The 27,198-nt window shown below is 45.7% G+C and overlaps 1 protein-coding gene across 1 annotated transcript in view; it reads right to left on the reverse strand.

Moving 5' to 3' along the window:
* CAPN13 (calpain 13) overlaps positions 1 to 27,198 on the reverse strand; it is a 78,997-nt gene that overhangs the window by 37,182 nt on the left and 14,617 nt on the right. The window contains exons 2-6 of the mRNA XM_074341516.1: positions 22,044 to 22,274; positions 13,463 to 13,541; positions 10,937 to 11,052; positions 5,619 to 5,752; positions 185 to 359 (exon numbers count right to left, since the gene is read on the reverse strand). Of these exons, the coding sequence (XP_074197617.1) occupies positions 185 to 359; positions 5,619 to 5,752; positions 10,937 to 11,052; positions 13,463 to 13,541; positions 22,044 to 22,241 (702 nt within the window). The 5' untranslated portion in view covers positions 22,242 to 22,274. The remainder of the gene's footprint in view (positions 1 to 184; positions 360 to 5,618; positions 5,753 to 10,936; positions 11,053 to 13,462; positions 13,542 to 22,043; positions 22,275 to 27,198) is intronic.

The following is a 27,198-nucleotide window of genomic DNA, read 5'->3' on the forward strand; positions in this document are numbered from 1 at the left end:
GCAGGCCCTGTTTCAGATGGAGGGCTGTTGGGGGGATTAAATGAGATGATGATGGTAAAGCACAGCATCAGTGCTCCACCATGACAGCCACTTGGCCACTCCCCTTCCTAGCTGAATGGGCCAGTGGCTGAACACTCCTGAGGAAAGGCTTGGACCAGTGCAACGAGATTCCTGTTCTACTCACCCCGGCCAGGGTGCCGCAGGTCATCAGGGAGCCAGCCTCGGCTGCCTTCTTCACCATCATCACCAGGTCAGGCGAGGAGACGTGCGGGCTGATGTTGGTGACCACCCCTCCCGAGAGGTCCATCAGGGCGTCAGGGAGGTAGCCGTAGTGCAGGTTGACATAGGACCCGTGAAACCTGGGCAAAAGAAAGATCAACCCTTGTGGTGCCTTCAGTGCCTCCAGGAAGGAAGGTTGCACACCAGACCTCTGCATATTTCCTGGGTGAAGGACTTCCCCATTCACCCCAGGCTAGAGCCACCCACCCACCTTCCATTCCCCTGGATAAGATAAAGTGATGTGCCACCCTTACCACTTCCTTCCCCTGGTCTCCCGGGCCTGGGCTGCCCTGCAGGTGGCAGTCTGGTGTAGAGGTTAGGAGTGCAGATGCTGGAGCCACAGGCCTGGGGTCTAATCCCAGTCTCACCAGATATTTAGCTGTTTGGCCCTGGACAAGTTAACTTAACCTCATAGGGCAGGGCTGAGCATCATGCCTGGCATTCAGGAAGCCTTTAATAAATCTTGGTTCTCATTATCCTGAGGATCCACTGTTTCCCATTTAGTTTGGCAACAACGGTAAGTACTTACATGTGCAGGGTCCCTTGCTGGGCACTGAGCCTTCAAAGATGGGTGAGACCCCGTTCCTGCCCTCTAAGAGCCCGCAATCAACAACCCTGACACCCACCATGGTCACAGGCAGCCTCCGCTCTCACCCTGTGCAAAGCGTGATCCAGAAGCCCCATTCATTCCTAGAACTAACCCACTCACCCCAGAATCCTCAGGCAGTTGACGTCACTGAAGGTAACACAGGTGGGGACAAGTCTTACATAACACAGCCCCAAGGCAAACCACTTAAAGCTCTCCTACCTGTTCTCCAAAGCACCTCATCCCCCTCTCCCATGGGCTTGCTGCTTCTGGACCTACACCCTGAGAAATGCCTGTCCTTACTGCCCCGTGTCTGCCTTCCTCCCAATTCCCCGACCTGAGCAGTCCCTGTCCCCTAAGAGCGAGGCAATTAGTCTCCAGATTCAAAAGCCAAATTGCTCAGGCCCACTCTGGGCTCCCCTCTCACGAGCTCTCAGTCACAGGCAGGATGTTGAATTTTTCAAGGGTCCCCTTTGCTCATCCGGGGAATGGGCACGTAGCAGCCTCAATGGGCGGCTGCAGGGTGCTGCCAGGGGGTGCACGTACAGCACATGGAGGGTATCTGCTCATGGTTGGTGGGGGGCTTGCTGTGGCATCAACAGATCCAGCAAGTCCCTTCTCCCCTGCTTCCACAGCCAAAGTCATCGCCCCTTTCACAACAGCACTCCCCACTGAGATGCTCCCCCTTCAGAACCACTCATCAGGCCGCTCTGCCTTCCTTGGCTGTCTGTCTGCTGTGAGAGCACGTGCATCACCTTGGAAGGGAGGGAGTGCCTTAAGGCCCCCAGGAAGGCTTCTGAGAGGGGACACAGCTCTGAGCTGAGTTTTATTCGGGTTAGCACAGTGGGACGGGCATTCTGGGGAGGAAGAATCAAATTGGGGAGGTTCCTGGAGCCGGAAGAGCACAGTGGGAGGGGGCCAGTGACGGGCTGACTGCTGTTCCCTGGAGAGAGGGTGGATTTATCGATCAGAAGAAGAACCACTGAAGCAGGGGCCAGAGGAGGTCAGATTTGTTTTGAGTACTCCTGTTCCTGTCGGTGGGGTGAACTGGAAAGGTTGCCATGGAATCCTAAAATACAGGCAGGGCAAACCCACAACAACAAAGAGTTAAGGCCAAGCTGGGCAAGAGATCCTGCCTCCTGGTGTTAAAACCACTCAGTGGGCGCGTCCCTCACCACTGCCCCAGGCCAGGGGCCTGGACATTCCTGTCCCTGAGGGGCAAGCAGAGGCTGAGCCGCTCACAAGCTGCTGGCCATAGGGAAGCTCCAACTGTGGCTTGCTTTCTAGAAATGCAAAACCATGCGGGGATCATGTGTAGGTCCATCCCTGCCACCACCTCCAGGAGGGCCCTTGGCCTCAGACAAGACCCCTCCCAGTCCTCAGTTGATCACCCGGAAACAGTGAGGTTGATGGATCAACTCTGGGGTCCCTCAGACACCCCTCTCTCGCCACATTGCCACCTCTGCCATCACTCCTGGGGATCACCCAGAGTTCATGGAAACTCACTCCAGCAAATACGCATCAAGCCGCCACTCTCGATCAAACACCATCCCAGACACAAACGCCATGCATGGCTGAGAGATTCTTGAATTAACGAAAGCTAAGGATACACAGAACCTGAGGGTCATTCTACATAAACCAGGTGACAGATGGATTTCAACTTGTTACTAAACTGGTTCTAAATCTCTTTCTGTCTCTCCCTCTCTCTGACTGGGGTTATGCTCGGTCGGTCTTAGACTCTTATCTCCAGAGTGTTTGCTCAGTCAATGGCAAAGCTTCCCTTTGGCTAGGGTCATGCCTCGCTGGGTCTCAGTGTCTGACTCACTTGATTTCCCACCCTTTCTGGCTCTGGGTCCCAGGTTAAGAGGGCTTTGCCGAGGGTGCCAGAAGTCAACCCAGACTAGGGTTCTGGAACCCGTTCCAGAGCCCACCAGCATGACCTCCCATAATGCCATGCCCCTCTTCTGGTGATGCTCAGGGCCCTCCCTGGCTGAGCTGCACCGGAGCCACTTCCAGAAAAGCATCTGCTGGCTCTGTCGCATCACTGCAGGTCCACTGCCTCAGGGTCTGATGCCGTGCACCCATGCCCTTCCGCAGTCACCACTGAGACACCCAACGCAAGGGCCAGCAGCCCCCTCTCTCAGCTCCCCACAGCCTTCTCTCCCTGTCTCCAGGATGCCCACAAAGCCTGTCCCAGCAGCAGCTGAGTGTTTGGACAAGGAGCTCTCACCCCGCTTTTACAAACATGAGCTCATGGATCCTGCTGGTGTTTCGGGGACACAGCAACTCTTCTTACCCCCTTTGTGGACAGGACATGGAAAAGGAAGGGAAGATAGAGAGCACTGAGCTCTCCACATCTGTCACTATGCCTTGTCACCTGATCCCAGGAATTCTGAGAGCTCCTTGTTCTCTTAACTCCACTGCAGCCTCATTTGGGGGAAATGTGTACCTGCCTGGCAATGATAGGAGAGGGAAGAATTCAGATGTCATATAGCAGCCAGAAAGGTTGCTGAAAGGCTGCAGTTCTGAGCTGCAGAGATCCAGGGAGGATGTTATGCAGCCTACCAGATCTTGTCCCCCACTATCCTATCCGATGACCTTTGAGGGGGAAAAACCTGCAAACATAGATCTCTTTTCCCCCCACATCTGACTCACTTGACCAGTTCATCTGCAGATTCCACAGCCGCAAGGATGGCTGAAAGTTTGGAGTCCAGGTGTTGACTTGGTATTGCCTACACCTGGGGAGGGAAAGGGGACCATGCCCACCAGGATGGTGGGTTCTCCACGCTTGCGCTGCGGTCCTGTGTGCCAAACACTGCGTTCCAGAGAAGCAAAAAGACAAATCCTCTTCCTATAGGACTGACAGTATCAAGGAATGATGGAAAAGCACGTGACTGGGGAGGACCGATCTGATCCCAGCATGGCCTCAAACACTTGCCTTGACCTTGGGCAAGTCATTTCACCCCACTGAGCCTCCGTTTCCTCATCTTTCAAAGAAGGTAAGGTTTGATGCTGACAGAAGCCCAGTCTAGCTCTGATGTACTATAATTCTTTTTGATTTCCTCCTGGGTTCTGTAAGCTCCTTCATTGGATGGAAGGAAAAGCTTTTAAGTAGCTTCAGTGTTTGAAACATTTTCTCCTGCACTAGATTTCTTCAGGCAGGGGATTGTGGATTCTGGGTCCAGTTTTCCATTTCCTTTCAAGCTGAATGATTGCTTTAGGTCAGCTGTTAACAAAATGGGGTCAAAGTCGTCATTTCATCTGCAAGCTTTCTAATTCTCCAAGTGAACTGCCGCTCTAACCCCCTTTCAATAAGGGAAAAACGAGGCCCCGGAGTGGTGAGCGTGGAGTCCACCCTGGAAAGATAATGGCAGTGTTTGTGTAAGTAGCTCAGAAGTGAATTAACCTCCCCAAACACACGGAATGCTTCAACCCCCCTGCCCGTTATCTGGGCTTCGTTCTCAAATGCTACTGACCAGCTCTTCCCGACACGGGGAATGAGCAACTGCTTTAGTTTTGTACAAGTTGTATCAAAAGAAAGGATGCACAAGAAGAGCTCTTGAGATGTGCCCTCCACAGGACAGGGACTGGGTGGTCTGTGGGGTTGTCACCACTCCTCGGGGCCCAGGACTGGATGGGGCGGGTCTTCAGTCTTGCCCAATGATGTCCCTCGGTCAAATGGCCAAAGACCGCAGTAGGCTCAGGTTGCCCACTTACACCTATCATTGCATCCCTCCTCAGAGTCTTGGCTTCCCCAACTATCATACGAGGGGTCGGTTAGGAAGATCTTTGGGTAACCTGGTTCCGGGACACCCTCTGCTACTCATTTTCTCCTGAGATGTGTGGACCTCTGTCCTTTGGTCTCCCAGTGTTGACTTCTAGCTCTGACGTGCCCCCAGCCTGTGTGGGTCTCAATGACAGTGACTTCATACACACACAAGCTGATACACACACACGTACTCATGCACACATCCATGTGAGCCAGCCTGAGAGTCTGTTCCAGTGCCTAGCACAGTGCCTGGGCTATGGTAAAATGCACAATTAAATCTGCTGAATAAAAGCAACCCAAATTGTCTTTGTGAAACAAGTGACTTGGGGAGTGTACAAGACCTTGAGCTTGTTAACCCCAGAAGGTCACCCCTGACTCATGGTGTTGGGAGCGTATAATAAGAAGCAGCTCCCGCCCTGCCCCGATACACAAATGCAGTCTCACCGCAGCCACAGGAGGACCCTGGGTCACTGCTCAAATCAGTCCCATTGTTGGGGATGCCTCCCCCACGTACCTATCTCCTCTCCCCCTGTTGAAATCCTACCCATCCTTCAAGGTCTCACTCAATACACCTCCCGGTGCAGCCTCAGTTGACGTAGTGAGTCAGAAAGTCAGAAATGTTCTCTCTCTCCTCTGCCCTCTCAGTGGACTTTGACCATGACGTTATATTTTATTTGGGCCCGTACACCAGCCTGTGCAAAAGTATCAGGCAATGCCTCTCTCTGTCCAGCCCTGCCCTGCCTACCCCTCGCTATGTGTCTCTGGGTCCCTCCAAATAGCTCCAACACAGCCTTGCACACAGTGATTGTTTAGAGGATGCCTAGGGAGGTGGCAAAGGCTCCGATGCTCCCAGGGGCACTGCCTGCATTCAGCAGAGCTGCTAAAAGTCCTAGGGCTGGCTGGTGGGGAGCATCTGTCCGGGTAAGTGGCCAGGCAGGCAGGGCCAGCATCCAGGCCCTGGGCGGAGGGTGGGCCCATCCTTACTTGGCGTAGGCTTTCTCCAGCAGGCAGGGCCAGAACTCTTGTTTGTTGCAAGGCTCCACAAAGAGGTACTCCTCGTTCAGGACAGGCAGGCGATCGTCAATCACCACTTCCACCCACTGGCCACACTGCCAGAACTGGAGGGGAGAGAGAGGGGAATACATGCCTTAGTAGAACTGCAGCAGGAGGGAGCCCCTGGCCACCCAGCCCAGGCCAAAAGAAAACCCCCATCACCACATGACCTCCACAATGCCACAACGAAGTCTTTCCAGAACAAAATCCCAGCCCAGGTCGGTGAACAGGGGACCAGCCTGTCATCTCCAAGGACAGATGAGTCACAGATCAAGTTAATTAAGGAAAATACAGGCAGGGAGGAAGGAGACTTGGGTTCCAGCTGGACTTTGCTACGAACTCCTGCCTCACTTTGGCAAGTCCTTTGTGAGCTTCCAACACGTGGACCCCACAGGTCCACCTTGTGTACACAGTGGAGGTAGGGGGAGCGGATGCTGAACACCAAAGGAGAATGGGAGATGCAGAGAGCTGTGATGGGGAAGGAGAGTCTGCCAGGAGCTGAAGGTCTGAGGGAGGAGGCAGGATTCCAGCTGGAGACAAGGAGACAGGGAAGGCATCCCAGACGGTGGGGATGGTGTAGGCGGACGCCTGGAGGCCGAATGAACAGTGAGGTTGCTCAGGACTGAGCAGTTACAGCCTAGCTCTGGCCCTGCTCTCCTCATGACAGCAGGAATGAAGCGGGCTGGCGCTGCAACTGCTAACAGAGCAAACAAACCAGATGTTCCCCTCCGAAACAGACTGTTTTCAGCTTCAGCATTCAACTCTTAATGGTTCACCTGGGGACATCGCCAAATGAGGAAAATTCATAACAAAGCCAGCTTTTTGGAGTTTGTTCATTGGTCTCCCCTGCACTGGATAAGCAATAGGGCTTCCAGCTTCAGTAAGTCACAGGCAAGTCTCTGACAGGTGGGCTCAGAATAAAGCTGGGTGAATGCGATCGATCATCTGCTCGGCGGTGACAGGGAGCTATCCACCTGGCCTTGCCCACAGCTGGATGTCCCAGATGTGGGGCTACTGCATCCAGGAGGGGACACACTTTGAAAACAGAGATGGAGACCAAGACAGAGATGTCAGTTGCGACAAAACAAAGAAGATGTTCTCATAGTCTTTGATGAACCAGTGCCCTGGAGCTGGTTCCAGCACAGCTGTGGATCTGAGTCCCAGCTGCAATAAGAGGTACAGGAGCCAACAGGGATGCTATTACAGTGAAACATGTCGGAAGCACCAAGGAAGCTTATCTGAGCTCCTAGAAAGGGGTACTGGCAGGACAGACTAATTTGGATTTCGGGTTCAAGTGGATAGCAAGACGTATACACTGTCCGGTCAGTGGAGCTGTGCTCATGTGCTCATGTCCTGGTTTTGCCTTTAGTGACCCCAGCAAGAGATATTCAGGAAGACATTTAATTCTCTGTGACTCGGTTTTCTCATCTGTTAAATGGTGGTAAGAGTAAGAACTACCTCATCCTGTGACTGGGATCAGATCAGAGTGTGAAAGTGAGACCACAGTTTTGAAAGTAGGAACTGTTTTTCAATAGTCTTTTTGTTCAGCACCTAGGATGGTGCCTGGCACACAGTAGGCCATCGAGAAGAAGTGAGCCCTGGTTTGAATGAGCTCCTCTGGTTGGTTCCACTGGCTCTCGCATGTTCCCACACCAGTAATGCTCACCAGACTTGCTCTCCCTACACAAAGGGAACCTCAGATAAGATCATTGTTCCCAGAGAGAATGCAAATGGCCTGACTGGTGGTGAACCACTGAACTGTGGTTCCGGGTTCACTTCTCTGGGTGAGGAGGGCTGACATGTGGATCACATCTATTACACCCTTTAAGAAGCAGGTTGGAGCTATTAGGCCAATACCCAAGCACCTGAAGGAAATCAGAAGTGTTTGGGGCAAAGCATCCAAGTTGCCCTGGCACTGGGTCCTTTCCAGAGAGCAGTGCCCAAGCTCAGAAGGATGAGAAGAGATGTACAGAGGTCAGCACTGTAGCTGTTTCTGGGGAACTGTGGGACTTTCTTCACCACACAGAAGGGCAAAGTGTGTCCTGCCTAGACCTCAGTTTGTCCTTAACACCTGTCACTCCACCGACACTTGCAGCCCTCAGGTGAGCCCAGACACAGCTAAACCCTGCATCCTCTAGCTAACTCCTCAGTGTGATCCTTGGACCAGCAACATCAGCATCATCTGGGAGCTCGTTAGAAGACCTAGCTCGCAAATAATCAGACTTCAGAAGAGAGAACAGGATAAAAGAGGACACCCTGAGAAAAATAAAGGGAAACAGCTGAACAGAAAAAGGAGGCAGGTCTTCAGAATGAAAGGGCTCACTGAATTCCAGGCAAGATTAATTATAAAAAGGCATGTATCTGGACATATTCTAGAGAAGTTTCTGAGCCAAGGAGAGAGAGGGCCTCTTATAAACTTGTAATTTAAAAGAATATGCTGCATACAAGGTCAAGAGGATAGGTTAGCATTGGATTGTTCTTCTGCAACACTGGAAGGTACAAGACAATGGAAAAAAATGTTTACAGATTCTTAAGGAAAGGGATTATGATCCAAGAATCTTAAACCCAACTAAAATATTGTTCTTATGTAACAGCAAATGAAAAAACACTCATGTAATCTGAGAAAACTATTCAAGGAGCTACTCCTACCTAATGAGGATGAAATTAGAACAAAAATCTTAGTAAGGGAAAATGACGGGTGAAAGAAACAATAGTGAGCAATGAGATTTGAATGTGCTTCATGAGAAACATACTTGCAACATAATGAAAATGAAATTGATAGTGAAGGGATGAGCAAAGATATAATAGGAAATGTAAGTAACAGGAAGCTGGAGTAGTAATGTGAATATCATAAACAGGAATTCAAGGCTGGGAGTATTAAATGTAACAAAGAGGGGTATTGTGTAAGCTTTATGCCAACAGCCAGAAAGCAAGAACATAAATCTTTGAGCACCAAAGAATATAGCAGGAAAAGTATGAAGCCACAACACCTGAAAACCTAAGAGGAACCCTCTAAACTATAATGTTGGTGAAGGACTTTAATTCACCTCTTTTGGAATATGACAAATTAAACAGACAAAAAAATAAGCCAAGGTAAAAGAGATAATTGCAGATAATACAATCTGCAAATCAGAAAGCTTGATTCCATATATCAAACTCAGAACCACTGGGTAATACATATTCTTGTCGTATATCCATGGTACATTTATAAAAAAACTGTTCTGGACTTGTCCATAAATAAAAGTTTAATAACGTTCTAGACGTAGAGATTTTTATGAATTATATTTTCTGGTCATAATCTAATAAGTCTAAAACTTTACAACCAAGGGATGATCCCCTATAAAATGTAATCTAGTATATCAGAAATTGACACAACATTGTGAACAGACTATACTTCAATAAAAACTTAATCAAAACTAAAAACATATTATCTTAAAAATTAATAAAAGACATTTGATATTAAAACCTATAGATAAGATCTGAGAGCAGAATTTATAGCCTCAAAAGCTTTTATTATGAACAAAAAAACCCAGAATATTAAGTGTATAGTTTCAGAAAAAAAAAATCAGCCAAGAGAAAGTAAATAGGTATTAATAAAAATAAATCAAAATTAATTACATAGAAAACAAAATCCCAAAAGAAAAATAATAGAACAATGAAAATTGAAACGTTGAGTCATTCAAAATCCAATACAACATATTTGCTGGATTCAGAAAAGCTGGATTAGAAAAAGAGGAAAAATAAAAACACAATGTAGGGATTGATCGATAAAGTAGATTTAACTGCGGATTAGAAGGAATTGAACAAAATTTCAGAGAATGACATAAGTAACTTTGGGGCAATAAATTTGGAACTACAGAAGAAATAGTTGGTTCTCCTGGCAAAGTATAAATTTCAAGAACTAACTCCAGAAAAAATGAGAACCAAGCAGATCAATAGCTACTGAACATGCTGGAAGAGTTAAAGAAATCACACTTAAAAAGGAAGTAGGTCCAGAAAATTTAACTATTGCCTATTTTACTTTCAAAGACAAGATAATCAATGATTAACAACCATTGTACAAATTATTTCAGGTGAAAGTACGTAAATATCAATGGGTTCATATTAAAAAGCTAGCATAACTCAATAATAAAAACAACAAACAACTGGAAACTTAATTCTGCAAATGATATAGAGGCAAAAATTCTAATAAAATGTTTAGCAAATTGAATCCAACTTTAGCAAATTGATTAAAAGGATGGCAGACCAGGAAAGTATGTCACTAAAATCAAGAGAAGGCAGCATTTTGCTCTTGTCACTCCTATTCAAAATTGCAACATTCTAATTAACGCAACAAGGCAAAAGAGCAAAATAAGTTCTATAAATATCAAAAGAATAGACAAAACTATCTTTATTTGCAGATAATATCAGATGACCAAAAAAATCCAGACTCTACTAAAGAAAAAAATATTAGAACTAATAAAGGAATTTGGTAAGGTGGCTAGAGACACTTTAATATAAAATAAGGAATAGCTTTCCTTTTTTCAGCAACATCTAGTTAGAAAAATCATTCACATTAGCTACAAAATTGTAAAATATTTGAGAATACATTTATCAAGAAGAGGATAGCACCAATATCAAAACATAACTATAACATTTTATTGAAGAGCATAAAACTAGTTCTGAATAAATGGAAAGATAGAGGATGTTTTTGAAAAGGAATAATTATAATAATAAAAATGTAATTTTTCCAAATTAATAAATAAATTTAATGCTGCTCCACTCTGCATCTCAGTGGCTTTCCTTTTAATTAGAAACAATGATTTATAAATTCTCACAGAAGAACAAATGTGCAAGAATTACCAAGATAAAATATTTTTGAGGAAAGAATTATGAATAATGAAGGATAACTTATCTTACCAGATGTTACAATTCACTCTAAGGCTACTGTAATCAAAATAACAAGACATGGCCCAGGAATAGACAGACAAAATCTCAATGACGTCCAGGGCTCCTGATCAATGATTCTTTTTCTTTTGCTGATTGTTTCTACCATTTCTCTTTTATTTACATGAAAACATTTTAACTCTCATCTTCTCTATGTGCTGTCATATCATAAGCTCAAATCCTTTCTGAGAGCTAACCAGAGTAACTAACACATGAGTGTCTCTTCCACACCTCGGGCCGCTGCACCAAGAGAACATTCAAGACAGTCACCTCCCTGTGCTCCAGACAATCCCATTTAGGGAGCATCCCAGCAGCACACTCACCCGGAAACGGAAAATCCCCGCATATTGGTGTGAAAAGCTTTGGTCCGCTAGGATCCTCTGCAGATGCTGTGGGTTCTGTGTCAAGGAGCCCAGTGCTGCCAGGAACCAGCAGTCTCCTGCAAAAGGACAGAAGCTGACTGGACACACCTGAAAGTCCCACCGTATGCCTTTCACAGAGTCAGCACACTTCCTTCAGAATAATGTATTTTTTTTTCTGTCTGAGAGAGAATTGGGGAAAGGATTCACTAGTCAGTTTCAAGCAAAATAGAGAAGGAACAAGATAGTTCCAATTAAGACAGAGGTGATGGTGGTGGTTAAGGGGGGTGGTGGGGGTAATGGGAGTAGGGGTGGCAATGGGGTGGAGTAGTGATGGGGGTGGTGGGGGTGGTGATGGGTAGAGTAGTGATGGGGGTGGTAGGAGTGATAATGGGGATGATGGAGGTGATGGGAGTGGGGGTGGTGATGGGTGGCGTAGTGATGGGGTGGTGGGGGTGATAATAGGGGTGATGGGGGGAATTGGTGATGGGCGTTAGTGCTGGTGGTGGTGGTACCATGGTGATGGTACGGAGGTCAGGAGAGCCCCAGCCAGGCTTCAGCAGAGTTGATGGGCCAACTTGCCTTCCTTTCATTTGCCAGAGGTGCCCAGAGCTAAAATTTACAGCGAATTTTGTTGTCAGCATCAGTGGCAATGGTGCCCCCTACAACTGGGGAAAACAGATTTATGTATTTCTTTGCTAGTATTTATGCCGTTCCTACCCATGTCAGGGCCACTCTAAGCCCACACAAAGGTTCTCCCTCTCTTCCTCCTTGAGAAAAACATGGCCTTGAATTTCTCCTTAAAGGTCTCTGTGAGCTCTTTCAAGCATGCTCATCCCCTTCTCTTGAGTCTGCCCTCCGCCTTCACAACTTGTCTTGAGTTCCATTTCATACCAGTCCCCGTGCTGGGTGCAGAAGCCACAAAGACATCCTCAGAGAGGTCCCTTTCCAGTTAGGTGAGATCCTAAGAGGAGGTTAAGCTGGTGGGGGCGTTCCCCAACCCAGAAAGCAAACCAGGCAGCTTCTATTAACTTGGCCCAAGATGCCGTCATTCACCAGGTGATGTCCAGGTGCAAGGACATAAATTGGACACTGACATTTTGATAGTCACAAGGCTTGTTTATTTGATATGCATTCTAATTTTTCTCACTTATATTTTTGGGACTCCATATTGTAGAGTACTCATTTTTATTCAATAAATATATTCCTGTCTATAACTAATTTCAATACATAGCTTTTTTTTTCTATACATACTTTTTTCCTACTTAAAATTTTTTTGGGGGGTATGTATGTATGTATGTATGTATTTTAATGCAGGTACTAGGGATTGAACCCAGGACCTCATGCATGCTAAGTATGTGCTCTACCACTGAGCTATACCCTCCCCCTTCAATACATAGCCTTTTTTAATTTTTTTGTATATGTATATTTTTATTGATATATGACTGAAGAATTATGCTATACACCACAAATACATAGCTTTTAAAGTGACCGCATATGAAGACAAAAACCTCATCATGCCCAAGAAATTTTCGTCTTCCATGGAGATCAAGAACTGCAGAATCTATATGGCATGTCACATGTAAAGTCCCTTAATTACAAGCATAGTAACCCAGGTAATACAGTCCAGTAATTAACCAAGATACTGTCTTGCCTATGCAGGTAAGGTAGACTGTGCACTGGGTTGGAGCAATGTTTATAATTAAGGGAAACTGACATTTTAAGGACATAGAGTCTGTTCTCAGAAGGGTTGCTGTCTTATTTTGCTGTGTCTCCCAGCTCCATGTCCACATTCCCCTCCCAGGCAGTCCCGCCCCTTCATTCCTAGATTTCTTGCTCAGAGGGGTGGCCTAGCCATACCTGAAACTGCCCCGGGGCCTCCCTTCAAGGCAGGCCCTCCTCTCCCATCCATATTCCTCAGCAGCAACTTTGCCCTGTGGCTGTCTGGTGGGTGGGAAGGAGTCAAACAGACCTGGATTCAAACCCAGCTCTGTTATATATTGCTTATGTGACATTAAAGACATGATTTTATCTCTCAGAGGCCTCGTTTCCACATATATCAAATGGAGGTGTTGCAAGGTGTTAATGAAATAGCACATGCAAAGTATCTCGTACAGCCTTGCAGAAGTTCAGTAAACATTTGCTTCCCTGGGTCTCTCGTTCCTTCCCATTTTCCAGCAACTGATGTTTCTCTCTACTCAGCGCTTATATTAAACCCTGTGCCTATTTTCTTTTTTTTTTTTTTTTTTTGATAATTCCTTCCCCCAAAGAGCTCTGTATATCCACTGCTGAGCCGACTTGAAGGCTGAAGGACTGGGTATGAGGAGTCCGTCCACAGCCACATGGAGAGTACCAGCCTCACCTCCTTAGAAGCTGGGCAGCACGCTGTGGGTCTAGATGGACACCCCTCTTCTCTCCTCCCTACCTGGAGGCTGACTTTGGGCAGCTTGCCTCAATCTAAGGCCAGGAAGGAGGAGGCTGAGTTCTTACCTGCCTCTCCTTGTCGGATGTCGAATCTGCTGGCACCTTCCAGGATGAAATGAGGCTCTGATTTACCCTTCAATAAATCCTTAGAAAAGAGGGGGAAAAGCCATGAGCATCTTTCATTCCTCTGTCTTCCCGTGTGGTACCCAACACATCACTCACCTTGTCTTTGAGGGGTAGAGGTTACATCTTAAAGAGGTATTTAAAATTCGAGTTAGGAAAGCTCCCCCTCATCCTTCAGGTTTTATTGCTAACAGCAAGGCAGATGTCAAAGGGGTGTATATGTAACTGACCAGATAAGCCATAAATGCATAATCACACAGCACGAAGAGATAAGGGCTCGGGATCCTTACATCAAATGATCAGCCATCGTGGTCTCAGCAGCAGTGCTTTATTAAGAATTTATAAACAATCAAAAAAGAATAGAATGCATTTATTAGAGGAAACTTTTATAAGCATAGTAACACTTCCCTTGTGAAATGTCACCTCCCAGAAGTCAGCGTAGACATTCTGGGCTCCAGGTTCAAGTCCAGCCAAGTGCTGTACAGGAGGCAGAATGTGCATGCCTCTGGTCTTGGCCCACTCCCCAGCTAGTGCACAGACTGATTCTAGAAGACCTGAGCTCAAGCAGCCTCTAGGTGTTTCTGCTCCCCGGAGCCCATACGATTATCTTCAGCATCTTCCCTGGGAAGTCCTTCCTGGATTTCCATTTGTGTATGAATCTGTATAATTTGGTCATTGTTCCTGTATCGTTTCTTTTCACATTGACAAATACATGCTCAGAAAAGAGGGCTGCAAAGTAGAAATGGATTCTTCTGCTCAACAGCCATGAACGCATGGAGTTCTGTGCCTCGTGAGATCTGCCAGCCCTCTCCTCTTTCGTCAACTGCTGATTTCCTGGTGGAGCCACCAAGGGGCAAACAAAGGTGTGCGATGTCTGCAAACACGTCAGTCCACCCACCCCACCAGACCTCCTTCCACCACCTTCTCTGTAAATAACCGGCTCTCTCTGATGGCCAGGAGCGGGGTGCTCAGGTCCAGGCCCTCGGGTTGGCTCTCAGGTCTGGATGACCCTCTGCTGTGCCCTTGGCTATGCAGAACTTGAGTCTCTCCCATCACAAACAGGAAGGATAGTACTCCCCGCAGGGCCGTGGACGGAGTGACTCTCCCAGTGTCAACACAACGCGGGGCACTGCAGTGGCTCTAGCTGTCCCCTCCCCTTCTACCGGAAAAGGGAACTCAAGGCCAGCTGAAGATCCTCCAAGCACAGAAATTAACAATGAGTGTAAAAGCCATCGTGTTTGGGATGGGGATCAAAGACAATGTGGCTCAGCTCTCTTGACCCAACCAAGGCTGCAGCTTCACCGTCTGCTCTCAGTTGACCCCTGATGATGGGCAGAGGAGGGGCGGGTGGGCTGAGAGTCAGCTCCGATGGGCCTAGTGTGGACTTCTGCTCTGCATTTCACCCTAGGTGACCTTGAGTAACTTCCTTTATTTTGCTGAGCCTCAGTTTCTTCATGTGTAAAATGGGAGATTCAAATGAGAAAGCCACCAGGGCCATTTCCAAAACCTTATTAGCCACTGTTAACCAAACCTCACTGAGGACTAGATACTTCATTCACCATTTTCCCCAGACAGACTTGCAAAGCACGAGTCTCTGCATATTACAAATGAGGAAGGATGCGAAATACTTAGCATGGTGTCCTTCACGGTACCTGTTCAATAAATATTGATTCCCTTCTTCGGTAATATTTGTGAAATTAAAAAGACCATTCTCATAGATAAATCTAGCGCCTCAAATGCATTCACTATTAAACGAGAGAGAATAAAAACATGAATGAAGCAGCCCACTTATAGATAGTAGTGGAAGGAAGTGATAAAGAGAACAACTGGTGAATTACAAAAGAGAAAAACAGCAAGACCAGAAAAGCAAATATGTTATACTTGGGGAGAAGGTTTACTTAGGCCCAGTCTTTGGCTAATATGGTAGAGAAATCCAAATAAAATTAGAAATAGAAAGGAGGTTTTAGCAATATAAAAAGATGATGTAAAAATATGATGCTAATCAATTTAAACATACTGATGATTTTCTGACAAAAATGAACATGGCCTAAATGATCCAAGTTGATAAATAACTTGAAAATCAATAATCTTGGAATAGTATTTTTAAATGATCAAAGGATACCTCCCTAATATCTCTGTCAAGGCGTCTAAGTACACATGATTTTCTTGTTGAGGTCTCCCAAACTTTCAGGGAATAAACAATTCCTGTGTCACTTAGTTTCAGTGTTTAAAAAGGAAAAAAAAAATCCTGCTACCATTAAGAAGTCAGCACAGCCTGAATGCCCAGCCTGAGAGAGAGAAAACACACACACACACACACACACACACACACCATACTGAAATAAATACCCAGCAAACGAATCAATAACCAATTTATACAACCAACCATCAAGAAAGGTTTGCCATAGAAATGCAGGATGTCATGATGGTTTCCTATCAGGATACCTAATTATATAAAATGGCATTTACGTGGGCCAAAGGAGAAAACTGACATCTTTCCAATAAATGTCATGAAGATGTTTGATAAATGCAAAACAACTTTCTCTGATTTACCCGAAATAATAAAATTGAAAATGAAAAAAACCCCAAATTTTTGCTAATTGGGAACAGAAGGATACTTCAATGCTATGAAAATTATATGGCAATTATTTCACATCAAAAGTCAACCATCAACATCCAGTTCATGGGCAAACACTGGAATTGTGTGCGTCAAAGTTGGGCACAGAACTAACGTTTTTATGTCCTGTCCTGAGCTGCCTGTTCCTTCCTCACCCTGGGCTTTAGAGGGGTCCTGGGTGAGCCAGAAAGAGCAAAGGGAGGACGAGACAGAATTTACACCCAGAAGCATCTCAGTCTGCAGGGCTGACTTTCCGAGACCAGGCGCACAGAGAAAATAGGTCAAGATGTTTGGGAAGATCAAATACCCTGGCTCTGGGCAGGTCCCCTGTCACTCGGTGGGCTGGGCACACCAAGGCAGTGAGTGATTGTGATAAGACTGGCAGTGGGCAGAGTCCCCACCCCGGGTGACTCAGATCACCCAGGGTTTCGCAGACATGGAGACTGCTGGATGCCGCCTCCCATGACGTGGATTGGGTAGGTCAGCTGGAGGGACAGTTTCAGGAGTCGCACAGCTCCTGGGGTGATTCTGACGCCCAGCCAGGGCAAAGTGTAGGTTCAGAGAGGTTGAGTGATCTATTCTTGATCCCACAGGGAGCAGGCTATCAATCAGGCACTCCACCCCACCCCATAGTGCCTTCCCCATGGACCACACCAGCAGACTTCATCGTTATCTGATTCTGGGGGATGGGCTGGCCCTTTGACGTCTCTGCCACATCATTTGTACAGGAAGAAGCTGTGATGTTCATTTTATGTGTCAACTCAACTGGCTCAGGGGTTCCCAGCTATTTGGCTACATGTTATTTCTAAGTGTGTCTGAAGACTGTTTCCAGATGAAAAGAGCACTTTAATCAGTGGACTCAGTAGAGCAGACTGTCCTCCCCAACATCAATAAGCATCATCCAATCTACTGAGGGCTTGAATAGAACAAAAGGGAGGGGAAGGGAGAATTCACTCCTTCTCTGCTGACTACTCAGCTAGGACACTGGTGCTCTCCCTCCCTGGGACTGCGAATTACATCATCAGCCCCCTGGTTCTAAGGCCTTCCCACTTGGACTAAACTTGGCCATCCGTTTTCCTGGGTCTCCAGCTTGCAGATAGCAGATTGTGGGACTTTCTAGCCTCCATAATCACGTGTGCCGATTCCTTATAATAAATCTATCAATAAGATAGATTTATATGGTTCCTATTGGTTATATCCTATAGGAGATCTGCACCTCTCCCTCTCCCCCTCCCACCCACACCCATCCCTATATCTGAAGTGGTACCCAACCAGGCACTCTCCTACAATCATCTCTGGAGGTGTCTCTTCTTACGTGACATCACTTTGTATGTTTTGGACAATGATTTCTGCATTCTTTCCAAAGGCTCCTCAGGCCCCTTCGCCAGATGGTGTGCTGCTCTTGGATGAGAAAACACCGGGTTTAGTGTCTTGGCGTTGAGACACAGGCCCTTTCAGAGGGTGGCCAGAGTTCAGGCTGGGCCAGGTGGCAGCGTCACTCCCTTTTCTATTTCTGCTCGAGAGCTTTGCTTTATTGGAATCAAAGTTCTTTGGCTCAATGGCAATTGGCTGTTGGCATATTCTCTTTCTGTCGCCTTCTGTTACCTGTTGCCTTCACAACCTAATTCATAGCACCACTTTGTTAACCCCCTCCTTTCCAGAATAACTCATTTTAGTCCCAAGGTGAATCATTTCCAGTAAATGGTCCTTTCGGAAACTTGGCTCTGGCTACTTGGAAGATGAACATTGTTGCCTGGGTAGGCAATGCATCATTCTGGGATGGCCACAGGCCAGAATCACAGTGGGGCTGGATACTGAGCCCTGAGCACCCATCTGACAGCATGTTTTGGGCCCACGGCCCACTCTTCAGTTGAGCAGTGCAATGTTTTTCACTAAAGAATAGGGACAAAGATGAAATTTCAATCTCTCAGTCTGACACATTGGTGACTCTGCCATAAAGATCTACACTTACAATTCTGTGCTCTCCAATATAGTAGCCACAAGCCATATTGGGTACTTACATTGAAACTTAATTAAATGAAAACTTCAATACCTCAGTTACATTAGCCACATTTCAGTTGCTCAATACCAACATGTGACTAGTGGCTACTGTATAGAACAGGGCGGAAAGAACTTTTCCATCATTGCAGAATGTTCTACTGGACAGTGTTGATCTACTAAATGAGGTTAATAAGATTATCTATCTCATAGGCCTGTTTTGGTAATTAAATAAAATGTTGTATGTAAAATGCTTTGACTTGTAAAAGCATATGTATGTGCTTGATAAATGGAATGTATTATTTTTATCCATGAAATAAAATTTTTAGAAGAAAGTCACTTGAAGTATCAAATTTAGTTCAGGGAAATATGATATAAAGTCTCCACATGTAAGTGTCATTCTCAGCACCATGTCTTGCTGAGACTGGGGGTTGTAGGAGGCACTGAGGTTGCCAAGGAGTTGGGTCCTGTCAGTGCCATTTGCTCGATGCACAGTTACAGTCACCTGATTGCCTACTGGTCGGGGGAGTGTAGGGTGTGGGGAGTGGGTTAGAAATTCCTTAAACCCAGAAAAGCTGAAGGAGCTTCTACAGCAGCAATGAATCATTGGAGGGAGGGAGGGAAGGAAGAAGGAAGAGGGAGGTAAGAGGGGAGAAAGAGAGAGAGAGAGAGAGAGAGAGGGAGGGAGGGAGGGAGGGAGAGGGAGAGAGAAGGTGAACTATGGGACATGAGACGATTTCTCCTCTTCATGAGGTGTAGACAGCAGAGCCTAGTTCCACACCCCTGACTGCTGCCCCAAGACGAGCCTGGGTGAGGACTCAAGGCAGTGTGATATCCATGATGGTTTGACAGCTGCCTTGTGTATGAAGCTTCCACATTGTCTAGAAAAGCCTAGAAGGTGGAGACGGTCTGAGGACCTTGGTGCCACCTCAGACATTATATAATTGAAGCCTAAGGAATGCCCATTGGAACCTCCGGACAGGCACTGAGCAAGCTTTAGACTGGGAGGCAACCTTCTAGAAGCAGGGATAGGCAGCAGGACATGAGAAGAAAAGCACGATGCACACTCCGTGCCAGGCTGGCCCTGGCCCCCCAAATGGCTTCTTCTGACCCACATTTCTCCCTGAAAGTGTTTGCTGAAACTGCCTGAGGCCTGAAGCTGAGATGACTGGGCTGTGAGAGCCCAAGGAGTGCCAGGGGACAGCCCTGTGGCTGCTACCCTGCGCCACCCCTCCCACACTGATCACGGTAACAGTAGCGAGCGTTTAGCAAGTGCTCACAGTGTGCTAGACCATGTTCTAAGTATTGTCTTCATTTAGCCCCATAATCACGTGAGGTACTGGTACCATTTTTATCCTCATTCTTTTCACGTAAAAAAATGGAAAGAAGGGCAGAACCAAGACGGAGATTGATTCCTGCTTATCCAGATGAGGCAGCAGATTCTACTAGGGCACAAAATATTATTAGCAGCAAGCAGGAGCCTCAAATACATTATGAGCTTATGATGAAGCCTTGTTGGAGGCAATACAGTGTGATGTTAGGAGTACAAGTCTCAGAGCCAGACTCCAGGGTTCAAATTGCAGCTCTAACACTTTGGGCAGCTCATTTAACTCTCTGTTTCTGTTTCTCATCTCTACAACGGGGCTAATAAGCACACCTCCTCCTAGAGTTACAGTGAGAATTCAGTGACTCAAAGCATCTGAAGCCAGGCCTGCCACGTGGTCGGCACCACGTACGTACAGGCCACGACGGGCAGGATTTGGCCATGCTGGCGGGGGTGCCTCTTCCAAGGCTCTTTACAGTCACATCCGTGCGCTGTGGCAGTCAAGGACATCACCATGTTGAAGGGGTGAGCACATTGGCCTTTTTTCCTACCATCTTACTAGGAATACAGGTCAACCCAAGAATTCTCTATTCCATATATGGAGCTTGAAACCCATGTCAGGCGCCTGTGGACAGAGTCATTCATTCATTCGTTCATTCACTCACTATTCATTCCTCTAAATCCCAGCGAGTCCTGTGGGGGACACACAATCCTACCTGAGGAAAAGGACAGCATGTGAAGTCAGAAATTTTAGTTTAAATCCCAGACCTTCCCCTCACTCTCTGTGTCACATTGCGCAAGTCACATTAGCTGTCTGAACCTGTTCTCTCATACAACTGGGAAAGAACAAAGGAGACAAAGTAAGAAAAGACATGAGAAGCCCTGGGAAAACTATACAAGTTTTAAGTGCCGCCAGTTGTGATGAGGGGCACAAGAAAAATGACACACCCACATACACATTTTAGAAGCAGTGTCGGAATGAAGAATGACCCCCTGTAAGTCATGACGAGTAAGCTCTTGGAAGAGAAGAAGAATGGTAGTAAAACATATTTGGCCCCTGGTGGCCTCTATTTTGGGTTCCTGGCATGACTCTGTGTGAGTCATTTTATTTCTATTTGCCTCAGTTTCTCTTTGGCCCCAAAAGACATCACAGTGGAGACATTGCTGGAATTAGATAACAAAGAGCTCTCAACCCTTTCTAAATAAAAATGTTATAAATTCTTCAACACTATAAATATGGTCTCACATCTATTGCTCAGTACCTTGTGAAAAAAAAAAACATTCTAAAAGAATCTCATCTGAAAATAACAAAGGGAGAAAAATATAATCCCTCCAAGCTTTAAATAGAGTTCTCTGCTCAGCACTCCTCAGGAGTGAAGGCCAGAAGAAGGAAGTCACTGCTGGGGACTTATTGCCTCTGGCTGGTAAGATGGTTTCTAGAAGCTTGAAGCACCTCCATCTTAACTTTAAGCAGCAATTTAAGTTCCACCTGACCCCTAGTAACCCTCTCCTTTCCCAAAGCTACAAATAGGTCCTGAGTTAGGACAAGAGTTGGTCCCTTCAGGGTTCAGGTCTTGTTCTACGTCATCAGAAAATACCTGTTCTGCATAACCTAACCTGCCTTTACTAATGTGATCCGCAGAGCACTTGGAATTTAATCAGCATTTAGTAATGGCTGCTGATATCGTTAGCTTACTAGACATTATATTCCTTCCTCCTGTTCCAGCTTCTGCTGGCTGCTTTTGGAAGGGTGAAGAGGAGGTTTGAGCCTCAGGGCTCTCAAAGTGGCCCTCACCCGGGCCCTTTGCATCCAAAAGACCTGATGAGATTATGAGAATGTTAAGGGGGCTGAGAAATTTCCCATGGAGCTTCATGCCCTAAAGTTGAGATAGTTCTAGGAGAACCAACAGGGTTCACCTGCTGCAAGGTGGAGTTGGTGGTCATCTGCCGGGGTAGGGAGGTCCCTGGGGGCGGGGCCTGAACATTGCTCTGGAATACCTTCCCTAATTTTACAGCTGATGTCTAATATTCCTTTATAGGTGACCAAGCCTCTACAAGATACAAAATACAAATATAAATGAGAGAGGGAAGGCAATTGTTTAAATTCATCCTATCATGTAAGTGACTGACATGTTATCTTTCCTTTGAATAAATTCTAACAGGGAAAGAAAAAAGACAGAGATAGTTATACCTGAAGACAATGTAGGATGATGAAGACTGACTGACAGAGGGGCTCATTTATGGAGATTGAAGAGACCCCATGGCTACTACAATCTTCATACCCATGTTTTCCCATATTTTATATGGGAATACTGAGGCGTGTAATCTAGTGACATGCTGTGTTAGAACTGGGTTACAGCCCAAGGGTCCTGGTTCCTGGTACAGGGTCTTTCCATCCCACTGTGGATACAACACTGCAGCTGAGGGACCAGATGAGTTTCAGTCTCCTTCCAATTTGGTTTGGGCCATCCCTGAAAACCAGGTCTCAGGCCCATCCTCTCAGTGGGAGGTACCATGGGATGCAACTCAGAGGGCCCAGGAGCTGGATGTGTTCCTGGCAGAGGAGGGGTGGCAGGCTTACTCACCTTTGGCCGCATCCAGGTCAGGTTGGAGAGGTTTCTTCCCTTGAGCAGAGGCAGACCTATGGAATAAGTCTCAGCAGGGAACGTCTCATCTTCAAACAGCAGGCCTCTCTTTAGGCAATGATCCCTCAAGGAATAAAAGTTCTGTTCCTTGAACCTGATGATGGGGGTCTTGGCTAGAAGCTCCTGGTTATACGCCATGACTCTTATTTAGACGAGGTATAAGGTCTTTCCCTTTGGGTTAGAAAAAGATACTTTTAAGGATGAGCCATCAGTCCTTTGCATCATCGAATGTGAGCCCTGGAAGGGTACTCAGATGTCCCCCACCTCTTCAAGTGAGGAGACTGAGACCCAGATCAGTGCTACCCCTGGTGACACAGCCAGCTGGCAGGCGATCCCAGACTAGAACTGAAGCATCCTTCCTCCTAGTTAGTTTTCAATCTGCTGTGCCAAACAGCTTCGCAGTACACTCTTACACACACAAGAGACTATGGGGGGGGGACTTGTACATTAATGAACATTTATTGAACACTGACCTTGTGCCAGGCACTCTTCTGAACGCTGGCAATACAAACATGAATATGACACGGTCTTTATCGCCGGGGGGCTCATTATCAAGAGGGAAAAATAGATTACACATTTCAACAACTAGTTACCATTCAACTGGAACTGTGTAATTAAAAATGTGTACAAAGTACTATGGATATAAAGAGGAGGAGCTAGGAGCTGCCAAGGAGGGTCTGGGGTGACTCTCCCACTAGCAGTGACATTGGAAGTGGCCTTGAAGGAAGAAGAATTTTCCAGGTGGAGAACTGGCAGGGAAGACTTAAAAAAAAAAGTCCCTCCAGGTACCTGAGTACATGGAGGGTCAGGATTTGGATAAGAAGGGTCGTGGGTGTTAGAGGGAATGGGAGGGGCTGCGGGGTGGGGATTGGGGATGGGGAGTGTTAGCAGAGATGCCCAGGAAGGCAGCTTGGAAGGCTGGATTGTTTTATACCCTGCAAGTACTGCAGGACTGTTGAAGAGGTGGTCATGATCAGATCTGCGTACAGGGTGGGGCCAGATGGAGGCCACATGGTGGGGATGGGTAGGGACTGAGACAGGGAAGAGGCTGACAGGCTGCCGCATTTGTCCATGGGAGAGATGCTGTTAGAGCATTGGTAGTGAAGATGGTGGAGAGACAGATTCCAGAATCATTTTACAGGTAGAACCAGTAGGTGACACAAAAGACCCCAAGGTCCATATGTCCTGTCCTTACCCACCTCACAGTGAAAAAGGAACCGGGTAATGATAAAGAACTAGAGAAGAACGTAAGTGGACAGCTCTTAAAGAAAGAATAGGCACTTACAATCAAGATCTTGGATAACAAAAAATATGCAACTTACAAAGTAACTTCTAATTTTCTTACAGCTAACATATAATAATAGTATGTTGCAAATTATTCAGATAACACACATTCATAGGCAGAATAGCACCAGTGGAAGTATCACTGCACATGCGTATTTGGAGGGAATTGTGCATACAATTGTCTAGCAGATGAGGTAAGAATAACCTCTATTTGAATTATTAGGTTGAACCATATGAAACTGCCGTTTTTAAACACCAAAAAAAGTTCAATATAGTCAGTTTCATATGGTTTAACCTAAGGTAAAAATAGTTGAATAGAGGTCATTTTTTTTTGGTTTAATCTAATATGATACATGCATTTCTTTAATCCAGTTCTTGGAAAATAACAGGTGAAAATATGTCAATATACCTCATTAAGAGGAGAGTTCACAAGAAATTAGGCAGTCGTTAAGCTGAAAAATTAGTAAGATATCATTCGAGAACAAGAAGACAGCAACAGAAATCGAGGCAGTGCCACGTGATGAGGCAGAGGTGGGGGAACTGCGGGCCTACCAACTCCACACAAGCTCAGGGACAGCAGAACCAATATAGCACTGCCAAGCCACCAACCTCTCAGCCAAACACTGGACTAGCGTGTGAGACAGCCTCCAGCAGGGGGCTTATTCTAGTTTAGGAGAACGAGGCTGCGGCCACCCTAAAGAATACAATTACAGGACTTTTATTAAGCAGCCCTTAACTATGGGTAAAAATGACTCTGAAGAATTTGGCTTGACCGCTCCTGCTCCAGCAGAATCTTGCAAAGGCCTTGCACTTGAGGATCGGGTCCCAGGCTCACCTGCAGGGCCCTCACTGCCCACTACTGGGCAGCGGACGGGCCAACTTTAGGAACCCCTCTTCTAAGACTCACTTTCCTTGTTTGTGAAATGGAGATGACATTAACACGCATGTTGTAGAGCTGTTGTAAGGCTCGGACGAAGACATGCTTGTTGAATACTCAGGACTAGTAAACAGAAAGTGGTCAATGGACAGTAGTTATTAGCATAGTTATTATTGTCATTTTGGACATGAAAGGACTGCGCAGAAGCCCCACACCCTCTAAAAGGAGTTCTGGCTTTAATGAACAACAGGCAAGGCTCAGAGCAGGTGAGGGCCAGGGGTGGGACATCAGATCCGTGCCCTCTGCCTTACTACTGCTCTGCACCCCTCAGCTGAGAGCCCGGGAGGGCAGGGGAAGGCTCTGGGGGACAGGCAGCAGGCCTGGGTGCCCACTGCTGGGGGAGCTGGTCTGCTGCTCTGGGAGGGAGGAGAACTTTGACCGGGAAAAGAAGGCAGGCTGGAAGGGGAGCCTCTTCCACATGCACAGACCTCACACCTACCAGGATCACCTTCCTGCTCACCGAACTGCTTATGGCTTTGCCAGGGAACAGCCTGTAGACTCAGTTTCTCAGGCTGCAAGGGTGTACAGAACTGACAACATTTCACCGGTGTGTGCAGTAGAAGAGGCCAACCAATTTCCCTGCCTGTCACTTTGGGAAGGGCTCTTTAGCTTATTTCTTTTCTTCTCTATTCTGCTTGCCTCACTTTGCAAGATCAACAAAGGCAGGAAAAAAGGCTCAGCTGTCTTGATAAAGAAATGAAGACGGTCTACCTGGTATTCAGGATAAAAGTCAGTCTTGCTGCTGGGGTATCTCTTGGGTCTAGAGAGAAAAATGGCACAGCAGAGGCCAGAAAAATGAGAAAAAGAGTTGCTACCAAGTTCCTTTTCTAAATTGAAGTATAGTTGATTTACAATATTATGTTAGATTCAGGTATACAGTAAAGTGATTCAGTTTTATATATATATATATATATATATATATATATTTCAGATTCTTTTCCATTATAGATTATTATAAAATATTGAATATAGTTCCTGTGCTATACAGTAAATCCTTGTTGCTTATCTATTTTATGTATAGTAGTTTGTATCATTAATTCCATACTCCTAATTTCTCCCTCCCCACGCCCTTTCCCCTCTGGTAACCATAAATTTGTTTTCTATGTCTGTGAGTCTATTTCTGTTCTGTATATAGATTCACTTGTAGATTCTACATATAAGTGATATAATATTTGTCTTTCTCTGTCTGACTTACTTCACAGTATGATCATCTCTAGCTCCATCCACGTTGCTGCAAATGGCATTATTTCATTCTTTATTTTTTGGCTGGGCAATATTTCATTGTACATAAATATTACATCTTCTTAAACCAATCATCTGTTGATGGGAATCTGGGTTGTTTCCATGTCTTCACTATTGTAAATAGTGCTGCTCTGAACACTGGGGTGCACTTATCTTTTTGAATTAATTTTCATCTTTTCCGGATATATAGGTTATGAAGTATCATAATCTCATGAACACCCAGGAGCCTACCACCATGGTCAAGAATTTACCAGCACTTCTGAAGGTACCTGTGCTTTCCTCCCTGATGGCACTCCCTCACTTCCCCCAGAGGAAGCCAACACCAGAATGTTGTTTTTATCATTCTCTTGGTTTTACTGAAAAATAGCTTTATCACATAGTTATGTATCTCAACATTGCATTGCTTTAATTTTGTCTGTTTTTTAGCTTTTCAAAATGATATTGGTATTCCAGTTCCTTTATGGTAACGTAAGAAGCCCCTGTGTAACCCATTCCTCCTGCTGATTATAACTGTAACCTCTGGAAAAAATAAAACAATTACTTGGCAACCTGAAATGAAAACAAAAGCTGGCAAATTCTATGGCGGAGTAAGAACTTAGAGAAGAAACGAACATGAGGGTGAATTTCCAGGTTTTGGGGTTTTTCCTCTCACATCTTTGCCATGAGGGTGGGCCCCAGTGATAAAGTGGCCTGGTGCAGATGACCGAAGCTTTGATGGAAATCCTGCCACCTTTCTAGGAAAGGAGTCCTTACAGACTTGGGGGAGCATACAAGGGGGAAGAAGCTGAAAAGAGAGGGCACCAGAGAATGGGATCTTCTAATTCTGGGTGTAACTTGCCCAAGTCTTAGCCTAACCCACGTGCATTAGAGATGTATGGAACGAATCCAGATCAGCACGGCAAAGCCTTAAATGAACTGAGGTTTAAATGACTTCACACAGACGATGAGCTAGAATGTACAGTCTGAACTTTGTCAGGTCGCTTCTTGCTTAAAGAAAAAAAAATCAACATTTTCCAGAGGATTATAGCAGAACACAAAGTCTACCCAACATAACACTCACTTTGTCTAGGATATAATCCCAAACTTTTCAAAATAAAAGAGCTAAGAAAATGTGACCCACTCTCAGGAGAAAACACAATTGATTGGTGCCAATTTTGCAATGATCTAGATGTAGAATTGTAAGAAAAAGATTTTAAAACAGCTACTAAGCTATGCTCCATGAAGAAAAGGAAAACACACTTGAAATGAATAAGAAGATTAGGCAATCTCAACAGAGAAATAGAAGTCAAATAAAAAAGAAACAAATGGAAACTTTAGAGTTGCTTAAGAGCAGAATGGAGGTGACAGAGAAAAGTGTAAGTGAAATAAGAGGAAAGAATAAGATCAATAAAAATAATCCAATTTAAAAACACATTGAAAAAAAAACTGAAAAAAAAAAAAAGGTTAGAACCACAGGGAGACATGTGATATAATATCAAAAGGTCTGACTTATGCGTAATTGAAATTCCAGAAGGAGAGGATAAAAATACTAGGGCAGAATTAGTATTTGAGGAAATAATGGCCAAAAACTTCCCAAATTTGGTCACAAGTTTATGAATTCAAGAAGCATGAGAAATCAAGAAAACCGTAACT

This window comes from Camelus bactrianus, chromosome 15 (genome assembly GCF_048773025.1).
Source record: "Camelus bactrianus isolate YW-2024 breed Bactrian camel chromosome 15, ASM4877302v1, whole genome shotgun sequence".
NCBI classification, from domain to species: Eukaryota; Metazoa; Chordata; class Mammalia; order Artiodactyla; family Camelidae; genus Camelus; species Camelus bactrianus.